Source organism: Chelonia mydas, chromosome 4 (assembly GCF_015237465.2).
Source record: "Chelonia mydas isolate rCheMyd1 chromosome 4, rCheMyd1.pri.v2, whole genome shotgun sequence".
In the NCBI taxonomy this organism is placed as follows: domain Eukaryota; kingdom Metazoa; phylum Chordata; order Testudines; family Cheloniidae; genus Chelonia; species Chelonia mydas.
This window is the reverse complement of record NC_057852.1, coordinates 135,628,683-135,650,279: the sequence shown is the minus strand read 5'-3', so window position 1 is coordinate 135,650,279 and position 21,597 is coordinate 135,628,683. Positions and strand designations below refer to the sequence as shown.

Sequence of the window (21,597 nt, the reverse complement as noted above, 5' to 3'; positions counted from 1 at the left end):
CTCACCCCTGTGGCACAGTATCTGCCATTAGAGAATGAATGTGCCATCCCATGTGGCTGAAAGCGCCCGGTCCATGCTTGGGCACTGCTGCACTGTAAATAATTAATGATAGCAATCAAATGGATACATTCCAACTTAACCAAAGAGCCGGCAGTGGTAAAATTCTCCCTTTCGAGAATGCTGGTACTTTGCGTGTGATATAACGCCAGCCACTTCCGGGGAGGCAGTGCTGCCTAGTAGTTGGATCAGGACACTGGGCATTGGCCCTCCTGGGTTCTATTTCCAGGTCTGCCAGTGACTTCCTGGATAAATCAGTTACAATGGGGATGATAGTGTCTCTTTCATGGCAGTATGAGGAGGGTGAAATTATGTTTTAAAAAATCCTTTTAGATGAAGGACACTATATGTACATGGGTAGGTGTGTCAACGTGTGTGTGTGTTAGTTAGTATTTTCATTATAGCTACTTTCATCCCTAAGGCTCTCAAAGAACTTTACAGATTAGAGAGAGAGTGAGTTACTTTACCCACCCTGCTGCAGCTCTTCCTGGGGTAGAGCCCATTAACCACCCTGCAGCGGTAATGCCAAACACTTGGCTTTTAAAGAGGAGGAATGACAAATGATTTCTCCAATTGAAACTGCAGGGGGAGCAGAACATAATTCCCCACATTGGAATTTCCACCATAGGAATTTTAATGACTGAGTGGCTAGACCCTCTGGCTTAAGTTTTATCTGAAAATGGCAAACCAGGGCCATTACTCCAGGTACTATAGGATTTCACACAGCTAGCCAGTGGATCTGAAATTTAGCAGTGTTACCCCCCCCCCGGGGAAACACAAATAAGCTAGGCTGATGGGGAAACGGAGGTACAGAGGGGACTGTGTTGATTTCCTGGAGGATGGGAACGATTTCACAGCCTTAAAGAAGCACAGCTGTTAATTAGCTAGTTCGTTGGTCTCCGAACGGATAATAAATGTATCCTCTGGAGCCAACGTCCGAAGCAGCAAGGAAATATGAGATCCGGTCAAAGTCTGCAGAAGGCACAGAAACCAAAATGAGAGCCATGAACAAAAGCACAGCTCTTTAAAGAAACAGAGTAAAATAATACCGGGTTAACCCCATTTTATACCCAGCTATAACCCCTTGAATTCAAAGTGATCCGGGTAGTCGGCAACCCTTGTGCACACACATGCTAGCTTAGAGACTAACCAATTTATCTGGGCATAAGCTTTTGTGGGCTATAACCCACTTCATGAGATGCATGGAGTGGAAAATACAATAGGCAGGTATAAATATACAGCACATGAAAAGATGGGAGTTGCCTTACCAAGTGGGGGGGTCAGTGCTAACGAGGCCAATTCAATTAGGGTGGATGTGGCTCATTTCCAACAGTTGACAAGAAGGTGTGAGTCTCGTTAACAGTACAAAAAGTAATTTTCCCTCTGTTGATATTCACCCCCTTCTTGTCAACTGTTGGAAATGGGCCACATGCAAGCTGGCTGAAATCCCACCAGCTGGTGGCTAAAGAACAACAGAAGAGTGTCATTGACTTAAAACGATTGACCACTGAAATGTAATCACTCCAGAAAAGACGAGCTCCTATCCAGGAGAGCTAGTTTGTCAGGGGAGAGGTCACCTTGGCAATAAAGTCACCTGGCAAGGGTCTCGGCTCACCTGGGGAAGCTGGCAAGGGGAGGGTCACCTGGCACAGGAGTCTGGGTCTGTTTGGCCATTTTCAGCAACTCACACTGATGGGAGCTGATGTAGCCTTATGAGGCAGTGGAAACCTGCCTTCCAGCCTGCCTCCTTGAGCCTGGCGGGGACACCGCAACTAAATGTGAAAGGAAGTGTAGAGTCAAATACAGTAAAAGTCTTAAATGACTCCAACAGTACCACAGAATCTCTGGATAGAAATTCCATGCTTGAATAATACGAGTATCGCAGTAGGAATAAACTTCTGACCAGCCTGGTGATGGTGACTGAAAAATGCTCAGGGTGATTAGAGATGCTACAAAAACAGAAAACCCAATAATAATGGGGGTTTTCAACTATCTCCATATTGACTGGGAACACGTCACGCCAGGACAGGATGGAGAGAGAAAATGTCTAGACACCATTAATGACTGATTCTTGGAGCAACTAGTCCTGGAACCTGGAAGGAGAGAGGCAATTCTTGATTTAGTCCTGAGTGGCGCACAGGATCTGATCCAAGAAGCTGAACCGCTCGGTAATAACCATCATGCAGTTAAATTTAACATCCTTATACGGAGGAAAATGCCAAAGAAACCCACCACAGTAGCTTTTAACCTCAAAAGGGGAAGTAAACAAAAATGAGGAAGCTAGTTAAATGGAAATTAAAAAGAACAGTCACAAGAATAAAATGCCTGCAAGCTGCTTGGAAACCTTTTAAAAGCATCATAATAGAGGCTCAATCTAAAGGCATTGCCCAAATCAAACAAAACAGTAAAAGCCTCCCCCCACCCCCCACAACAAAAAAAACCAGTTAGATACAAAAAGGCATCCTTTAAGAATTGGAAGTGAAATTCTACTGAGATAAATAGAAAGGACCATAAACTCTGGCAAGTCAAGTGTAAATGTATAATTAGGCAGGCCAAAAAAGAATTTTGAAGAGCAGCTAGAAAAAGACACAAACCAACAGCAAAAATAAAAATAGTGTATCTGAAGCAGGAAGCCTGCCAAACAGAGGGGCCACTGGACAGTTGAGATGCTAAAGGAGCACTCAAGGAAGAGAAGACTGTTGCGGAGAAGCTAAATGAATTCTTTTAATTGGACTTCACTGTAGAGGATGTGAGGGAGATTCCAGGACCATTCTTTTTAGGTAACAAGTCTGAGGAACTGTCCCAGGTTGAGGTGTCAGTAGAAGAGATTTTGGAACAAATTGAAAAATTAAACAGTGAGTCACCAGTGTTGGACTGAGATTCACTTACTCAGCAGAAGGGTCTAACAAATCTTTATTAAGGCAAAACACTCAGCAAGTAAAAAGAAAAGGAGGACTTGTGGCACCTTAGACTAACCAGTTTATTTGAGCATGAGCTTTCGTGAGCTACAGCTCACTTCATCGGATGCATAGCATGAATATGAATATGCATCCGATGAAGTGAGCTGTAGCTCACGAAAACTCATGCTCAAATAAACTGGTTAGTCTCTAAGGTGCCACAAGTACTCCTTTTCTTTTTACGAATACAGACTAACACGGCTGTTACTCTGAACTCAGCAAGTAGTGATCAATTTCTCACCAGTGGGAAACTCATTGGCATGATCTCATCACAGTTGCCTCCAGCACTGGATAACTTAGTTTCAACTTTCCTTTGTTATACAAACTTATTTATGACTTTCGGTTATCTTTTGTTATGTATTGGTCTCTCATTTCCATGTTAACTCTCCTCACCCACCAGTACAGGTTTAGCGTTAGTTCAAACCGTTCAATTCTAGCTTTTTAGTTACTTTCTCTTTTTTTTTTTTTTTTTTTTTTTGTTGTTGTTGTCACAAACATGATTATGCTTCAATTTCTTACACATAGGCAGTTCTGCTTATGCTTATGCCATTAAATGTTATCAGCACAGACTCTTAAAATCCACAGCAGGCTTCTGTCAGGCCTAAATATGCCTACGCTCCCCACTGGGAAGCCATAAAATCCTTTCTAAGGCTTCATCAAAGCCTGCATTTCATATACTCTTCTCCTTCCTAGCTGCCTAACCAAGCTCCTGTCCTTCTAAATTGATGCGATTAACACCGCTGCTAGTCTGACTTGCACAAAGCCCATTGGTATCCTGCATACTCACGGATTTTCCCCAGTATCGTATACTAACTCCTACCATGGCCCATTTCCCAGTGGATCCTATGTCACGTGGAATATTTCGACTCTCCTGCCTTAAGGTCCACAGACATTCTGGATGTCTTTCCGCTAAGGCCTGCACATTTAATGCAATTGTGGTATGACATGGCTTAGCTGTTCAGGGCAGTACCAGTCAGGGGGCCACCAGCTGATACATTGTGGAGCTCATGCTGGGGAACTGGGAAAAATTGCCTTGTCCTCTATTCGGGTAAGCTTTCTTGGATCTAAGCAGAACATTGGCCAGTCATAATAATATGTTTGTGTCCCATATTGGAAGTGCCCGACCCAACAGGGTACACAATATTTGCCTTCTCCAGCTTTTGCCACCTTGGTTTGACCTTGTCCCCATTGCCTCATCCCTACTGTGCAATTCTGGGGTTTTTGCCAGCATATGGACCCACATGTTGGCAATGTACTCTGCAGTACATCACAATGACATAACCAGGTACCATGCCTCTTGGAACAACATGAAGTATCTGGGGCTTTCCAGCTCCCCCCCAATCCATGAAAGAATCCATGTTTCATCAAGCTTGCACCTTTTCTCAGCATAACAGACCATTGAGCAGCGCCTAACCCTGCATCAAGCTCCTTCTGTTTTTGTCCATTGTTCTAGCATCTTCTCTGTTATGAACCTAGGTACTTCCCCACCTTGAATTTCCTTTTGTCCTACCTGTGTAGCTCCTGTATTAGGAAGCTGCCATCCCATGAGCAGGTAAATCGCCTTTGATACGTGAGGTTGGTTCAGGATTTTTCCCATTTCATTGATTTGCTGCTTTGACTTCCCTAAACACCTGTCCTGTTATCCTAAAATCCTGAATATCCTTTAAATCCTCCCCTATATCCTCATTCTGTTGTTTATTTAACTTTAACAGATTCTGTAACCGAAATCTCACTTTCTGATTTTCCTCCCACAATACTGTGATATCCATATGAACAAATGCTGAAGTTCCCAAAGCTCCAGCTCCTTATACAGTTCCTATATCTCTTTTATCTCCTTTTCTCTGCCTCTGTCCCTTCTAAGGCCACCAAATTTCCTCCGATTCCACCCCTCCATCTAGCTTTTTAGTCACTTTGTCTTCTCTTGGTTTCACAAACATGATTATTCCGCAATTTCTTACACATAGGCAGTTCTACTTATGCTTACACTGTTAAACATTATCAGAACAGACTCTTACAAACTTGGCTTCTGTCAGGCCTAAATATGCCTTCTCCCCCAGCAACCAGGACCAGATGCTATTCACCCAAGAGTTCTGAAGGAACTCAGATATGAAAATGCAGAACTACTAGCTGTGGTATGTAATCTATCGCTTAAATCAGCCTCTTTACCAGATGACTGGAGGATAGCTAATGTACCGCCGACTTTTTAAAAAAGGCTCCAGAGGCAATTACAGGCCAGTAAGTCTAACTTCGGTACCTGGAAAGTTGGTTGAAATGATAGTAAAGTACAGAATTATTACATACATAGGTGAACACAATATGTTGGGGGAAGAGTCAACACAGCTTTTGTAAAGGGAAATCGTGCCTCACCAATCTATTAGAATTCTTTGAGGAGGTCAACAGTCATGTAGACAAGGGTGATCCAAGTATGATATACTGTACTTGGGCCTTCAGAAAGCCTTTGAGAAAGTTCCTCAACAAAGGATCTTAAGCAAAATAAGAGGGAAGGTCCTCTCATGCGTCAGTAACTGATTAAAAGATAGTAAACAAAGAGTAGGAATAAATGGTCAGTTTTCAAAGTGGAGAAATGTAAACGGGGGCAGGGGGGAATATCTGTACTAGGACCAGCGCTGCTCAATATATTAATAAACGATCTGGAAAAAGGGGTAAACAGTGAGATGGGAAAGTTTGCAGATGATCTAAAAAGAAATATTAGAATTGGAAGAAGAATAGAGAAATACAGCACAAATAATTAGGGGCATGGAACAGCTGCCATATGAGGAGAGATTTAAAAAACTGGGACTGTTCATCTTTGAAAAGAGATGATTCAGGGGCATATGCTAGCGGTCAATGCCATCATGAATGGTGGAGAGAAAGTTAATAAGAAAGTGTTATTTACCCCTTCACATGACACAAGAACCAGGGGTCACCCAATGAAATTAATAGGCAGCAGATTTAAAACAAACAAAAGGAAGAACTTCTTCACAAAATGTACAGTCCATCTGTGGAACTCATTGCCAGGGGATGTTGTGAAGACCAAAACTATAACTGGGGTAAAAAAGAATTAGATGTTCCTGGAGGTTAGGTCCATCAATGGCTATTAGCCCAGATGGTCAGGGATGCAACCCCATGCTCTGAGTATCCCTAAGTCTCTCACTGCCAGAAGCTGGGACTCAGTGACTGGGGCAGGATCACTTGATAATTGCCTTCTTCTGTTCATTCCCTCTGAAGCACCTGGCATTGGCCACCATCAGAAGATTGGGCTCGATGGACCATTGGTCTGACCCAGTATGGCCGTTCTTAGCTATTCACTGTAGGTCGTTTAGGACATAAGTCAGCGAGCATATCAGTGGGCCTATTTATATGCAAGTGCAGTGAATGCAGCAAGTTAAGTAGCGGTGACATCTCCCTTTACGCTCTCTGTCCAATGCAGGTCCCGATATGCAGAGTTTCAGTTTAACTGCCAGCCTTCCCCGCCGTCTGCGACTGGCTGCAGGAGGGAGAACTACGCTGCCTGTCTGCTGGCGTACACAGGAATCATAGGTATGAGGCTGTTGTGCCCTTCAGTTGTTTCTCCTCTTCTCTCTCACCTCCCGTTCTGGACCATTGCCAGCCGCTCAGATCAAATGAGCACGCTCCATGTCCCTTCTGCCTCTTGCATCCTCACTGACAACAGAGATTCTGCAATCAGAGCTCCTCTGACAATCCCGGTGAGGATGCCCATGAGCCAGATGAGAATCCAGCTTGCTCTCCCATCACTGCGCTGGCTCTGCAAGGCTAACGGGTAACAAGTCACTTGGGTGGGTCAGCAGAAAAAGCAGATTTGACTCAAAGGGACCCAGGAAGCAGATCCCAGGTCTGGTCCTAATGGGTGAAAAGGTGTCACTCCTTAATCCTCACCACCTGAGAGGTACCTGCCCATGTTCCGTATAGTGTACAGTCCATGAGATCAAGATATTTAACGATTTCGTGTTGAATGCTCCCAAAGTACAAGGGCAAGCTTGGCATATTTTTGGAACATCAGTCCCCACTCCCCCATGTTTCCAGATCCTGAGCGTCCATGGATTGGCAGTCCCAGGTCACCAGGAAGACCCCGTCTGCCAATCACGTCACAGCCGCTGTGGTGGAGCCAGGTGTAAACCACCTTCCTCCACGCCCCTCCATTGGCTTCAGAGGGCTTTGGCTCAGGCCTGAGGCAGGAGCTCTCAGTATAGCATGGCTCAGTCTGGAAAAGCCAGCTGACCGCTGCTGGAGCCTGGGAAGTGGGCTAGGGAAATGGGAAGGAGAGGCTAGTCTGGGCATATCCTGAACTTTTAGACTATGGAGCCATTCAGTATTAATCCTCCCTCACTGGAGCCTTGACCTGTCCATGGCTATGGGCAAAGTCTCTCTGTCTGAACAAGACTGTGGAAGTCTAGGGCTGCTGCATACCCCAGGGCTACACACCAGGCAGACTAAGGACTCCAGGAAGACATACAGTGTTGTAGCACAGGGAGCGAAGTGAGGGTGTAATGTCACTAGCTGAGTGCATCACCCTGGCCTCTAACCGTGGGCTGTGCTGGATATGTGAACAGAGCAGAATCGACCTGGAAACATGGCCAGGAAAGAAGCAAGGTTCCCCACTTCTTAGCAGGTCAACCACAAAGGGAAAGAGGTCCTGGCAGATCTAAGGGGAGCAGCATGGAACCCACAGGAAAGTGGCTGAGTGGGGGGAAGTTTTGCTTTGGGGAGCCCGTGTGGTTTTGGTTCTCAGCTGGTTCCTCCAGCAACAGCAACCCTGCTCCGTCCTTCTTGGCAGGTAGTCCCATCACACCGAACTACATCGACAACTCGACCGCCAGCATCGCGCCTTGGTGCACCTGCAATGCCAGTGGCAACCGCCAGGAGGAGTGCGAGAGCTTTCTGCACCTGTTCACCGACAACCTCTGTCTCCGTAAGTATCAGATGGGGCAAGTCCACTGTAGGGCTGGGGGGCTCCTGGGTGCCTCTCGCAAGGGGGACGGAAAGGCCATGTGCAAGGAGGTCCTGCCACCAGCTCTGCACCTGCCGGGTGGTAGGTGGAGCGGTCAGAGCATTACCTGTGCCTGCCCGTCCCCGGACATGTCCCCTACAGGCTAGCAATGCTGCACATGACACGGCTAGCCTTCGTCCTCGTGCTGCCCAGACAAATTACAGCTGCCCCGGGGGTCGCTTGGGGTTCCCAGTGCCCTCTCGCCTCCGGCACATCCACGCTAGACAAGCCGGACTTTGGCCCTTCGGAGTTTTCCAGGAGCACCGAGTACTCGCAGCTGAGATCAGGGCCCCACTGTGCTAGCGAGAGACAGCCACTGCCCTAAATAGACAAAGCCATCAAAGGGCAGGAGGGGAACTGAGACGAGACGTGACTCCCCCAGTCACCGAGCGGGGCACTGTCAGCGCTGGGATTGGATCCTGGCTCTCCGGACTCCCAGTCTGGTGTCCTAGCCATTGTCCTGTACTAGTTACAAGTACACTTAAAATGTAGCCCAAGAACCCCCAAGGAGAGCTCAGCGGGCTTGCTCTATCCCTGGCCAGCGCACCGCCTGCTGGACTGTTTTGTAAAATGGATGTCCTAGCCCTCGACACAGCTCGGAGAAGGTGAAGTGTGAGATGAGGCTGTCTGAGTTATGTAGGCTGGCTAGAAACGTCTTTATAGCCCTGGAAAAGACAACAAGCGCTGAAGATGTCAGAATCCATCAGCGTCCTGAGACGACATGCGCTCCATCCAGCAGCTACCGGCGAGGCCCTGGGACTATCACGCTTGAGAAAACCCGACAAGGGGGAACATTTGTGCCAAGAGAAACTAACTTCACCAGCATTTTCCTGCGCTGCTGTTGCTCTGGCCGAAGAGGGCTGCGTGTTTCTCCTCTCTCAGCCAGGCTTTCCCATCAGCGTGATCCTGCGTGAAACCACAGCCGTCCTGTGCTCAGATAACGAACGCATCACCAAGTCTGCGTGGTGGCTTCTCGTCAGGACCTGCGAGGAGGCGGCCGCTGGGCTGTGAAGCCGCAGAGCACCATCGGGCAGAGGGCTTTATGCGAGGCCATGTGTTGACGGCAGGGTGTGGCATGGTGCATGTTTAAGAGGGAATCCTGTGCATCCTCTAGCTGGAGAGAATCTGCAGCTGGCTGCTGGGCTGAGCGGCCCACGTGAGCTGCTCCCATACAAAGCCTGAGCCTTTGAGACGCCATGAGGGCCCGCAGCTCCCATTGCCCGCTGGGCTAACCGCTGCTGTAAATGCATTATGCCCTGATGTTACTGCATACGTTCTGCTGTGAGCGATCGCCTTGCTGCTCAGCACGCACCGGCCCCCGTGGCTCTGCCCAGGAAGGAGGGAAGGTTCCATGTTGATTTTTATGCCCCATCCAGTATCGCTCTTGGGTTAGCCCCCAGGGCCCGATTCCCTCCGCTCAGCCCCTCGTGGAGTCACTTAGGCCCAGATCCTCAAAGGCATTTAGGAGCCTAACTCCTGGCTGAAATCGCTGGGTCTAATGCACTGGGGTCAGTGGGTGGGGGATGCCAGGGTGCCAGCATGTTGCACATTTCCGTAGGCGACTCCACCTGGGGAAAAGCCAAGGGGAACCCAGCCTACCGGGCGCTCCCCATCCACAGCTGGTTCTGATGGTCGGACTGCCCGCGGGACTTGGCTGTGTGGGGCAGTGGAAATGGCTGCCAAACTTACGCACTCCCACAGAATCCGGGAGACCATGCCTAGCCTTTCTAAAGGGCTTTACAAACCTGACTGAATTTGGCCTCTCGGCACCCCCCAGGACAGTCCTCCCCATTTTTACGGGAGGGGAAGCTGAGGCTCAGTGCGGGTAAGTGGCTGGCCCGGGGTCACAGAGGGAACTGGGTCATTAAAACTCAGGGGTTCCTGGCTCCCTGTCCTGTGCTCAGTGGCTGTTGGGGTCTGGCAGGTGTAACGGCTTGCCCCAGGTGGGGTGTTGGCAGCAGGGCCCAAACCGCTATTGCCTGAGTGAAAAGAGCCAAGACCATAGTGGGCTCATCAACCTGTGTCCTTGGCTGAGCCCCCGTAGGGGGGGACAGAACACCATGTGGGGTAACTCCTCTCCCATGCTCGGAGGGAGCCCCTAGGCGCACTCCGCGTGGAGGGGGCAGAGTTCCTGGCCACTGGGGCAGCAGGGCCAGGCAGCAACTTCTGCCTTCAGTGGCTTTGTCCCCCACACCCTGCTGGGAAGCTCTGCCCCCACTCGCCTGCTTGCCCCGCGGCTCCCCGCCCGCCCGTGAGTGGAGGCAGGGCACATGGGTGGGCAGACAGGGCGGCGCTGGGTAGGGAGGCAGGGCTGGCAGGAGCGGCAGTGGGAGGCGATGGCTGGTCCGTGCCCAGCCTGTTCTGGGGAGGGAGGCGCTGGTTTGGGGGTGGCGGGAGAGGTTGGGGGCGGAGGGGACGGGACGGGACGTTAACACTTTCCTCGAGAGCTTTGCTCTGACGGCTCTTCCCCCTCTTGCCAAGAAAATGCCATCCTGGCCTTCGGCAACGGGACGTACCTGAACGCGGCTCTGGCCCCGTCCGTGCCCCCGACGACGCAGATGTACAAGCAGGAGCGAAACTCCAACAGAGCCGCCACCACCCTCAGAGGGAACATCTTTGAGCGGCTCCAGCCCACCAAGGTAGGGGTTAGACCGAGGAGCTCACGGAGCCTTTGTACTGGCGCTCGCAGCAAATTCACGCTCCCCCTCGGCTTCCTGGACCTCAGCTCCCTCCTTCTGCTGCCCTCTGCACCCTCTACACTCAGCCCCTGCCACTTACCTGAGACTCCCTGACTCCCCCCTTCCACACCCTGCCCTTCTCCTTCAGGCCCTTCCCAAGCCCTCCTCCTTTATAAGCTCTTTTAATAAACTCAGTTCTAACCATCAGGCCATGCTGTCCTCACTCTTCTCCTCTTCTTCTGGTGAGCTTGTCACCTGCTAAGTGTGCCGTGCGTCTGTCATGATAGGAGTAAGTGATGTTAATAGTTTTGCGGGCAGCAGAGGCTTGAGAGTCAGGACTCCTGGGTTCTATTCCTGGCCCGGCTGTGTGACCTCAGGCAGGTCACTGAACCACTCTGTGCCCCGGTTTCCCCACTGGTAAAATGGGAATAACACTGCTCTATCCTGGGGATGTCAACCGTTAGTTAATGTTCATTAAGCACTGTGAGATCCTCAACTGAAAGGTTCTAGACACAAGAAAAATATTGTTAAATTATTAGTAGTATTTTATTGTTAGGCCGAGTGTAGCCTCTGTGTATGACAGTAATATTCAATGATTATTATTTAAATAAACGATAACCCTGGTTTACTGCGTACTACAGTCCTAGAACTATTAAGTTAGTTCATCATTACATAACAACAGTGCCCCTGATTCACTTCATGCCAGATAACAGAAGCTCCCCAGTGACTGGGCTCCAGCAACGTGGGCCGGACCAGCTGGCCTTCGCTGTCTTTCAGGCTCAGTGGAACCACAATGCAGAGTTTGGGAAGCCCTGTTTCCCACTTACACTTCTATTGCACGGCAGGGGCCCAGCATGTCAGAAACTCCTCGGTCACTGAGCAAGCCCCTGCCACTTCCTACCTGTAGCCGAGGTGGAGAAGATTGAAATAAAGCTGCAGCAGCGCTGAGGGCTTGTCAGGACCTTGCAGGTTGTCCCTGACATGTAGATCTATTTATCTGCACCACAGTGCAGATGGCCACAATTTTGGCTTGTACTTGCATCCTCCTGCAGAGACGCACAGAACTGGCTTAGCTTGTTACCAGCAGTTCCCTTTGCATTTGGCCTTTGAGTTGCATGTGGGACCTCTCCCTGCTTTCCAGAAAGATGCTGTTCTCCTCTTGGGGAGTGTCTCTTCACTGCAGAGTTAACCCAGCTCTCTTCTGGGTTTTAGCCCAAACCCTCGACCCTGTTGTTTTGAATCTTGCAAGAAGGTGGTGGTGAGGGGGCTTTTGTGCCGTTTGAAGTTTATACACGAGTTATGGAGGGCTTTGTAAATTGGATTGCGGTCTGAAATTAGGGGAAGACACCTAAAGTGGAATAAGCAGTAGCACTGGGGCCCAGTGACCCACACTTTGAGATGGTGGGGGAGCTGATTTTATTTTAGCCACCAATAGGTTGGAGCTGTCCGGACATGTGAGTAGACTGGCAGAGCATAGTAAAAGCCGCACAGCTCTTCTGGCCTGCAACCCTGAGCCATCCATCCATGCCAGCTTGCCCCTAGCTGCCATGGTGCCAGGTGGGACCCGATAGGGGAAATACCCCTTGAGCCCCCAGAGCAAGCTAGCCAACCGGGGAAGAGAGGGAAATAACCCCTAACCCTCTACAGGTTAACTCTGGATGTATGTCCCCTCTATTAGGGACGGAGCCAGCTTAGCCTTTGGGATGTGTCAGAGGTGAGTTAATTGTTAACCAGTTAACATGGTAAGGGGTTTGCCATTCTGGGAGGGAGGCCTCCACAGTCATTGCTAAGCGTTGTGCAGATTTAGAAATTCAGCAGGTGAGGTAAAGCTCATGTGGTAAAGAGGTCATCGTGTGCCTCTCTTGGGGTCCCTGCTTGGGCTCCATGGGCTACAGCCTTCTCTCTGCAGCCTTTCACCTTGGTTTGGAGGTACCTGAAGCCTAGAATAGTTTACAGAGCTGGGGGTGCAGGTTAAAGCCTGGGCTTCACTTTAACACAGGCTGGAACCCACCCACTCTGCAGGTGAGGATGTGGGCAAAATCGCTCGTCTGCGGATAGTCCTCCAGTGCTGTCCCACAAATCCCCCCAAAAGACAGACAAGTTCTCCTGCCATTGATGCAGAAACACTCCTAGAGCATCTCAGCACACAGGGCCATGGGCTATGTCCCCAGTCACAGATGAGGGGGCAGCACCAGTGAGGACACAGTAACTCGAGTGTGGCTTTGCTGTGTGGCTGCTCCTCCCCGGGTGAGGTTACCCTGGGTGCTCAGACCTGGCAGCTGACCCTATGGGTTATTAACTCTGCAGTGAAGACATAATTGCCCAAGATTACAGCCTCAGCTAGATGTGCAAGAAACAATCTCTGCAGCCCTGGCTCGCATGCCTGTGGAGCAAGCTCCCTCATGCATGGGGTTACACGTGTTGCCCTTACGTTGCATGGGATCACTGGGGACAAACACAGCAGGGTGGAGAGAATACAGTAAACAGCCTCAAACCTTCACCCAGGGCTCAAGCCCAGCTGCAACCACAGGCTTCTGGGAGGTTTGAAAACGTGCCGGTAACTTTCCTCCATTTCAGGTATCTCTGCACTTCCTGGTTCCCTCTGGGAGTGGAGGTGCAGAGACACTGGTGGAAAAGTTGTCCATGGGCATTGCTGGTCCTTCCAGCTGTATAATGGAAGAGCCTGTTCCTAGGAGAGTCCCAGTCCCATGGTGCAGGCTGAAGGAGGAAGGCTAGTCCTGATCAGCATCCAAACATTAGACGGCTGCTCAGACCTGGCACGTGGTTCATATCGTCACTAAGCATTAAACGCCCAGCCAGCAATAAAGTGGGGGACTCAAAGTACAGCTCCACCCCCATGCTCCAGCTGTCCTGAAACCTCCAATTGCCAGGAGCTGGGACTGGACGACAGGGGACAGCTCACTCGAAATTGCTCCGTTCTGTTAATTCCCTCTGAAGCGTCTGGCACTGGCCGCTGCCAGGGATAGGATACGGAGCCAGGTGGACCATCAGTTTGACTCAGCGTGGCTGTTCCTGTGTGTAACTAGGTACTTTTATGGCTCCTGCCAGGGTACTGTCTGAGCACCTCAGTCATTCAGGAGTTTATCTCCCCTCACCGCCGTGAGGCAGGGCAGTGCTATTATCCCCTTTATACAGACGGGGAACTGAAGCATAAATCCTTAGCGGTATCTGGGCACCTAACACCGATTGAAATCAATGACACACCCCGGAACTCCACCGAGCTCTCCTGGGTCCCAGTCTGGTGCCACAAACACCAAGTCATTCTTCGTCCCAAAGCAACTCTCATCCTACGCAGTTTAAACTCCTCCTACCCCATCTCCTCCCCCTCCCACTTCTAAGGCTACGTCCACACTACAGAGCGTAGGCCAGCATAGGTATGTCAGAACAGGCCCCGACTGTAGACACAGCGCACGCTGACAGAAGGCCTTTTTTGCCTGTGTAGGGACACCACCTCCCCCAATGACATTATTTACATCGAAAGACATTCTCTTCCACGGGCGTAGCTGCATCCGCCCTGGGGGTTTTGCTGGCATAGCTATGTCACTGGGACGTTGTGTTTTTTTTCACACACCCCTGATTGGGAGCTCTGCCAATATAACTTTTAAGAGTAAACCAAGCCTAAAAAAACCCACAAAAAGTGTTTGTCCTCTGTGAGTGTCGGGACTATTTTGCAGAGCCAGTGTTCATAACGTCCCCAACCAGCATGCTTTGGTTGACTTCTGCATCTTTGCTTAAAGGTGAGCTTCCCCTGCTGTGTTCATTCCTCCTGGGAACAGTATTCTGGGGCACAGGAAACACTTAAGCTGATTACACAGAAGTAGCAAAAAAGGCCTCAAACCCCCCCTCTCTCTTAATACATGGAGAGGTGGCTCTGATCAGAGGCCTGGTGTGAGCTGTAGTGAGAGAACCTGAGGGGCTGTGAACTATGGGATATGCCCCAAAAGTCTGGGTGTAACACTGATGGACTCCGGTCGCCGGCAGGTGGGCTTGAACCTGGGACTTCTGGAGCTTAGTGCATAAGCCTCTACTGCATGAGCTAAAAGTCAACCAAAGCATGCCAGATGGCTTTTAGCCAAGACTGTAGAGAAGACTCATTAATTTTCTCTCTCTCTAACTGGTCTTGGTGCCACTAGATGGGACAGAACACCACACCCCGCAGGTGTATGGGGTACATGGGCACCACACAAAACCGCATACAGCTCCAGTGGAGACAGGAAACACTCCAGCAAACGCTGCCATTTCGCAATGTGGCCACTCTTCCGCCCAACATCAGGGAGGGAACTGGAACTTGGATCATTGAGTTAACTCTGTATTATGGACGCACCTGATGACAGTCACTGAGCAGGGAGAGCTATGTTATTAGGCCAGGTACTTCCAGCAGAGAGAGGGAAGGATTAATTCCATCGTCTGAGGCACTGGTAAGACTTTATCTGGACAATTGGGTACAGTTCTGGTCGCCATGTTCAAGAAAGATGAATTCAAACGGGACAGGCATCGAGAAGCACAAGTAGGGTGATCAGGGACTGGAGAGCCCATCGTATAAAAGGAGACTCAAAGAGCTGGGCTTGGTTATAGCCTAGCAAAGCAAAGGCTGAGAGGGGATCGGGTTGCTCTCTATAAATACATACGCAGGGTAAACACCAGGGAAGGGAAAGAACCACTTTAACTAAAGGACAGTGTTGGCTCAAGAACAAATTGATCAACTGGCCAGGAATACCCAGAGGCTGGCAATTAGAAGAAGGTTTCTAACCATCAGATGAGTGAGGCTCTGGAACAGCTTCCCAGTAGGAGCGGGCATGGGGGGAAGGGAGCAAACAACCCCTCTAGTTTGAAGATGGGGCATGGTAAGTTTAGCCATGGGATGGCATGAGAGGGTTGCCTGTGATAGCAGGAGACTGGACTTGATGACCCAGGAGCCTCCAGGTGTTTGGGCCTGTGTTATCTGGCCTCAGACTAAAGTGAAGTCACTGTCAGGCCATTCTGCTCCAGGGCTTGCCCTGTTAATGGTCGTCCCGAGCTCTGATTCTGAAAGGCCTCCATTAGACGCTGATGAGAGCTGCTTCCACCCTCACCGCAGTGTAACTATCGACTTCATCAGAGCTGGCTTGAGACCAGAATTCAGGCCAATGCTTCATAACAGGCCTCGATCAGCCTGGCCCTCACACCCCTCCCCGCCTGCAACACCAGCGCCCGGCTCCTGTCTTTTCCCGGAGTGGGAGGATGAGTGTGGGGTTAACCCTCAGCATTGTCTCCATTCTCTTCACAGGGACCTGCCGAGGAGCCACTCCTAAGGGGCTCCACCCAACTGGCATCCGAAACGTCCGGCTTGGCGTCAGCCTCCTGCACTGCGGGGTGGCTGCTGATGTGGGTTTCCATGGCTCTCGCTGCGCCACTCCTGCTTGCAATGTGAAAGGGAGCGAGCACGCGGCAAGCGGTGACTCTGTGTGGGGCGTCTCGTCGCGGGGCGGGCGGGGCGTGTGTGGAAATTGCCCTTCTCCCCCCCCCCCAGCCAACATATTCTATTTTGTAAAATCGAAGGCGTCTCACCAGCTCGCTCCTGGTCACCCTTCCCGCTCCTTGGCTCGCTTCTCGTCTCCAGCGCCCTGTAGCATGTTCATGGTGGTGCAGAGCCACAGACAGGCCCCTTCGTAGAGCCCAGCACAAGAAACGAGATTCAGAGGCCCCGAGCTCTCCTGAGACAGCCGAGCGAGGAAAAACTCCTGACAGATGAGCTGTCTGGAAGGTTTCATGAAACTCTGGCCTACGGGGACGTGGTGGGTCTCGCGATACGCCATGCAACTTTCTACACAGTGACCCGAGCTGCAGGAGGACCAACAGAACCCCATCCCTGGCTCAGACTGAGGCCGTCATCCATTTGTCAGCAAGGCATTGCCTTTGCCCGCCAAGGAGACACCAGGCATCTCTGCGGGATACAGCAAAGCCAGGGCCGTGCGATCCCTGACCTAGCTAGTTTTTCAACATGCCTGACAGCATCCTGTGTAGCTGGCGTGTAACTCCCAGCCGAACCCTGACCCTTTCCCCTCTCCTGTAGAAAACCGTGTTCATGCGTTAATGGTCTTCAGGAAGAAACACGTGTGTCGCCTTCCATTTTTTTTGCCGGCTTTGGCAATTCATGGTGGCATCCCCTTCTGAGCCCGGAACATTCTTAAGTGGCCCTGTCAAGTCTTTGGGGTAGTTTTTGTCGCATCCAAGTGTGCGGTGAGAGTAGGATATACTGTCCCACGCAACGCTAGTCTTTTTATAATCTCTTGGTATGTGTAAGCCTCCAGGCAAGGATTGATGTTCACGTCACTTGACTCGTGCTCACCTGTGACAAGCGAGTTGTTTGGTCTTAAAGGCTGTGGCTACACTGCAATAGAGCACCCGCAGCTGGCCCATGTCAGCAGGATCAGGCCATTGGGGTCATACAATTGCTGTGTAGATGTCGGGGCTCTGGGACCCCATGAGCCCTGATGTCTGCACTACAATTTTATAGCCCCGAGTCAGCTGATATGGGCCAGCTGCGGGTGCTCTATTGCAGTGTAGACACCCTTAGTGACACAAGGGATGTTCAGTGGTTTACTTGGTATCTCTAGTCACAGAAATGAAGGATGGGCTGGAAAAGGTTCAGTGGAGACCTAGCAACCAACCAACTCACCCAGATGAACGGCCACTTGGGGATACTCAAAAACCCAGCTGCCGTATGAAATGATCCAGGCACTAAATGCATCAGGGCATGGCCTGCTCTGATTCACCTTGTTAAATAGTTAGCTAATAAAGTTGCCCTCATTAGGTTGGCTTATGCCCTCATTCTTCAGATGCTAAGTCAACCTCTAAATAATAGGATCTGGGAAGAAGTGTTCTCTATGCTTGCTGTTTGCAGGATTTATTGCAGCTTCCTCTGTTGGTGTATTGGGGGCAGCCACTGCCAGAGACAGGCTGCTGGGCTAGATGGACCATGGGTCTGAGCCCGCATGGCCACCCCTACCTTTCTGTGGAGATAGAGCGTATGATCCTGAGGGTCATGAGTGAGCCCCTAACTCCTGTTGACACCAGTGGCCGAGCTGAGGGGCCTCTGTGCTGGACCAGGCTCAGAGAGATGCTGGTGAATTGCCCCCTCATTAAATGCTCAGCCTGGCTGCCCCACGGAGGAGCATTTCTTGAGGGCCTCCAGCACTTTGGGCGGCTGGGTTCCAGAAGCACATTCCTTGGGTCACATGTCTCCAGCGCCACCAGCAACCCTCTCCTGACATGTGGGTTTGTCGGAAGGCTTTTGACACGGCCCAGCAGTGGCAGGTGGGGATCACGAGCACCACCCAATGGAGCACTGCAAGCACAAGGCCCAGGATAGGGATTTGGCTGCAGTCCGTTGCCCTCCTCTCCCAGTCCCCTCAGAAGTTGATTTCTTAGCTCGATTGCTTAAATTTTAAAGGAAAATTGCAACGGAAGAGAAACATTCCCGGGCCCTTAGTCGAGCATGAAATATGACCAGTTAATACTTACTTTGGAGTGATGCGCTGGAGTTCTGAGCCTAGTGTAACCAAAGTCCTGTTATGTTTCCCCCACCACCACCCCTGGGTTGCAGTGACCAAAGCTGTTTTTCCGTGGTGCACCTTAGCACAGTAACATCCCATTGGCCTGGTTTTACAGAGGTCTCAGCTGTCCCAGAGGTCTTCATAAAATCAGGGCTTATGGGCTGGGACAGCAGGTGTAAATGTGGAACAACAAAGCTGGATGCAGACATACCCTCCGGTTGGTGTCATGCACCGAGCCGGGAAGATGAGAGCTACAGAGAACAGCAGGCAGTGGCCACAGCTCGTGGTACACTGTGTTTTTAGTGGGATGGGGTGGGCATGCACAAGCCTAGTCTATAGAGCTCCTGGTAGCAGCCTAAGCATGGGCGAGCCGCCTCATAGTGTGTGAAGTGACACGACTAACAGCTGTGCTGTGTAAATCCTGACAACAGCTGGCACAGCAGAGGCAGGATCTGAACGCTGACCCAAAGGCAGCTGGACAAGGCTCTTCCCTGCGTACCAGGAAGCTACCTCATAAGAGTCCTTTATGTACTACGCTGCTTGGCTTTAACTAGGTGTGGCCATTTCCTGCCGTTCTGCCCACAGTATCCTGAGCTGCCGGCTGCCATCCCAACCTTCATGTGCTGAGCCATGTAATCAGGCCGCGTTACGGGTTAGACTGGGCATTTCCATGGCCACCGCCTAGGAACTCCCCCCACTGTCCAGTTCACCTCTCTGGGGCTTTTGAAAGGCCAGGTTCCCATTTCCTTAGCCAATATGTGTGTTCGAAGTGCGGGCGGGTTTTTCCCTCCAGCCAGCCGCAGCACTCGGAAACGTCATTCCAGCCTTCCCCTAATGTCGGTATGGAGAATTTTAGTCCTCGCATGCTTGGCAGGGCAGCATTAGCTCTAAGTAAGGGGGGAGCGGCTCAGCTGGTATAAATTGGCTGAGGGACCTGGTGTCAGCTGTCTTGGGTACCCCTGCTTAACGCTACTTTTTTGAATGGCAGCGGGGTCGGCTGGCCAGGCAGTGACCATTCTCAGCCTCCAGAAGGCTGCGCTCAATGGGGCCTTCAAACCCAGGGCTTTAAAAGCAAGCTGTCACGTTTCACACCTCAGACATGGTGGTTAGTGTTCGGGCAAAACAGCCCTAGTTCTTGTAAGCCAAATGGTTATTGTTTTCCCCACACCATCCTTGCAAGCGCTGCAAGGCCAACGCATTTCAGTGGCGGCAAAAGTTTCACCCTCACTTTCTTCCCCTTGTGAAAGCCCCATGTTTTATGGCGTCCAAACCTTGGCAAGTATGGGATGGGTTCGCCTGCAAACGGGGGTCACAGAACTACAATGGACGTGGATGCAATTTGATGTCTGGATGAAATGAGCAAACTGTTGAGTATTTTGTTGGTTGCGCTGGATGGAGTCAGCAGAGATCGGGCCGGGAGCCCAGTAGGTGTCATACACCTATAGGACTGAGGGGGCGGGGGGGGGTCCCTCAATTTAAAAATGCAAAGCTTGTGGATGCTAAGCAATGGCCAGGTGGAGAAGATGTTGTGGGGAGGGTTAACACAAGAATTCAAGCCAACTTTACACACACACACATGCCACAAAAACAGTCTCTCTCGCTCTCACACACACACACCTACACACCTCTTCCACCCCTCCACAAAACTGGTCTCTCTCTCTCTCACACACACACAAAATCTCTTCCACCCCTCCACAAAACTGGATGAAATTGTTATATGAACATTTCATCCCATCAGTATTTGAAATTGATTAAAAAAAAATCATTAAAAATTTCAACATTTGCCATTTCTTTTTAAATCAGTTCTTATTTCCAATGAGAAAATATGATCACTTTGTGTGTGTGTGTGGGGGGGGGCGGGGCGCAGTTTCCCTTTTTGCCATGGCCCAAAATGTTGGCAAAAATTTAAATGCTCAAAATGATTAATTTTTTTCAATTCTCTCTACTAACCAGGGCCCCTGGTGTATCTGCTTGCACTGGAAAGGGGCTGAGACGGACTAATACGTACCCCACAGACTTTCCTAAGCACAAAGATGTGTCCTTTTTAATAAAGCAAACTTCTGTGGCATCGCTAAGCTGTATTTTCTGAGGGGCCGTGCCATTTCTGGAGTGGTTTGGGAATTCCTTACACCTTGTGTAACTCAATCGCCAAAAAAACAAAGCGCCTGGTGAGGAAGGCGTTTCTGCGGGAAGAAATAATCTCGGCAATAAAACAAGTGATGGCAGGTGATGCTAAGAGACTGTGTGTGTGCGCTTGTGCACCTGCGGGGGGGCGGGGGGGGGTCAGGGGGTTGAATGGCTGATGTTAGCATATACTATGGGGATATAATCTGTACTTAACTAAACTTCTATAGCATCAGTATTCAAACGTGTACATGAATAAAGCACACATGCATTTTCCTGATCCTTTGCTCCTCTTTATTTTCCCTCTGATCCCATGAGCGTGGCCAGTCTGCCCTGAGCTAGCCGGGCTCGTTGTGTGAGAGCTGACAATGCTGGTTCGGTGTTTGGGCTGGAGGAGTGGGCTCATCATAGGAGCGGAAGCGCTAGCCCGAGCCGCTGTCTGGAACCGGTCTCTCTGCTGAGGTTGACAATAAGGCTGGTGTTTTCTTGTGTGCCTTACGGTAGCCCCTACAGCCCCCGCCAAGGTCCGAGCCGGGTGAGCCTGACTAGGAGGGTTTACGTTAGACAGGGGGGTCAGCTAGCTCGTGTCACAGTCCCTTCTGACCTTAAACTCTATGACGGTATTAACTGAAAACGTTTGTGCATCCTTGGACTGTTAATAGAGACTCAGGCAAATCATTGTACCCCCCGAACCAGCGCCACCTTTGGATTGGCCCAGCGCAGAGGGTTAAAAGCACACAGGGGTCCTGCACCATTTAGGACAGGGAACAACAGCTTAACGCAGGGGATCTCAACATTTTGCTTTCTTAGGCCCCGCCTGCTAACATGCTATAAAAATCCCAGGACCCTGTGTGTGTGTGTGGTGGGGAGGGGCTGTGGGTGCCGGGGCTTCTGCCCCTCGGGGTGCTGGGGCTTGGAACGCTTCACTTTAGCCCCATGAGGCAGAGGGTCTCGGAGCTCAAGCACCCCCTGAAAAGGCTCACAGCCTCCGCCCACCCCCGTGGGGCCACAGACCCCCGGTTGAGAACCGCTGGGTAAACAGATTGAAAGTACAGGGGAAAATTTGGGCAGTAGGATGCAATTCTGAACCCTGGACTGTAGCCAAGATTAACCCACCCAAGGCCCTCGCGCCCAGCTTGCTTTAGGAGCGTTAATAACCAGAAGTGGTCAGGCTGATTCGTCAACTACAGCAGTAATCTACCACCTCAAGAACAGCA

General features: G+C 50.6%; 1 protein-coding gene across 1 annotated transcript in view; it reads left to right on the top strand.

Moving 5' to 3' along the window:
• Positions 1-20,008, top strand: part of GFRA4 (GDNF family receptor alpha 4) — a 134,418-nt gene extending 114,410 nt beyond the window's left edge. The window contains exons 5-8 of the mRNA XM_037898360.2: positions 6,445-6,554; positions 7,810-7,944; positions 10,504-10,661; positions 15,988-20,008. Coding sequence (XP_037754288.1) covers positions 6,445-6,554; positions 7,810-7,944; positions 10,504-10,661; positions 15,988-16,131 — 547 coding nt within the window. The 3' untranslated portion in view covers positions 16,132-20,008. The remainder of the gene's footprint in view (positions 1-6,444; positions 6,555-7,809; positions 7,945-10,503; positions 10,662-15,987) is intronic.
• The last annotated feature ends 1,589 nt before the right edge of the window (positions 20,009-21,597 follow it).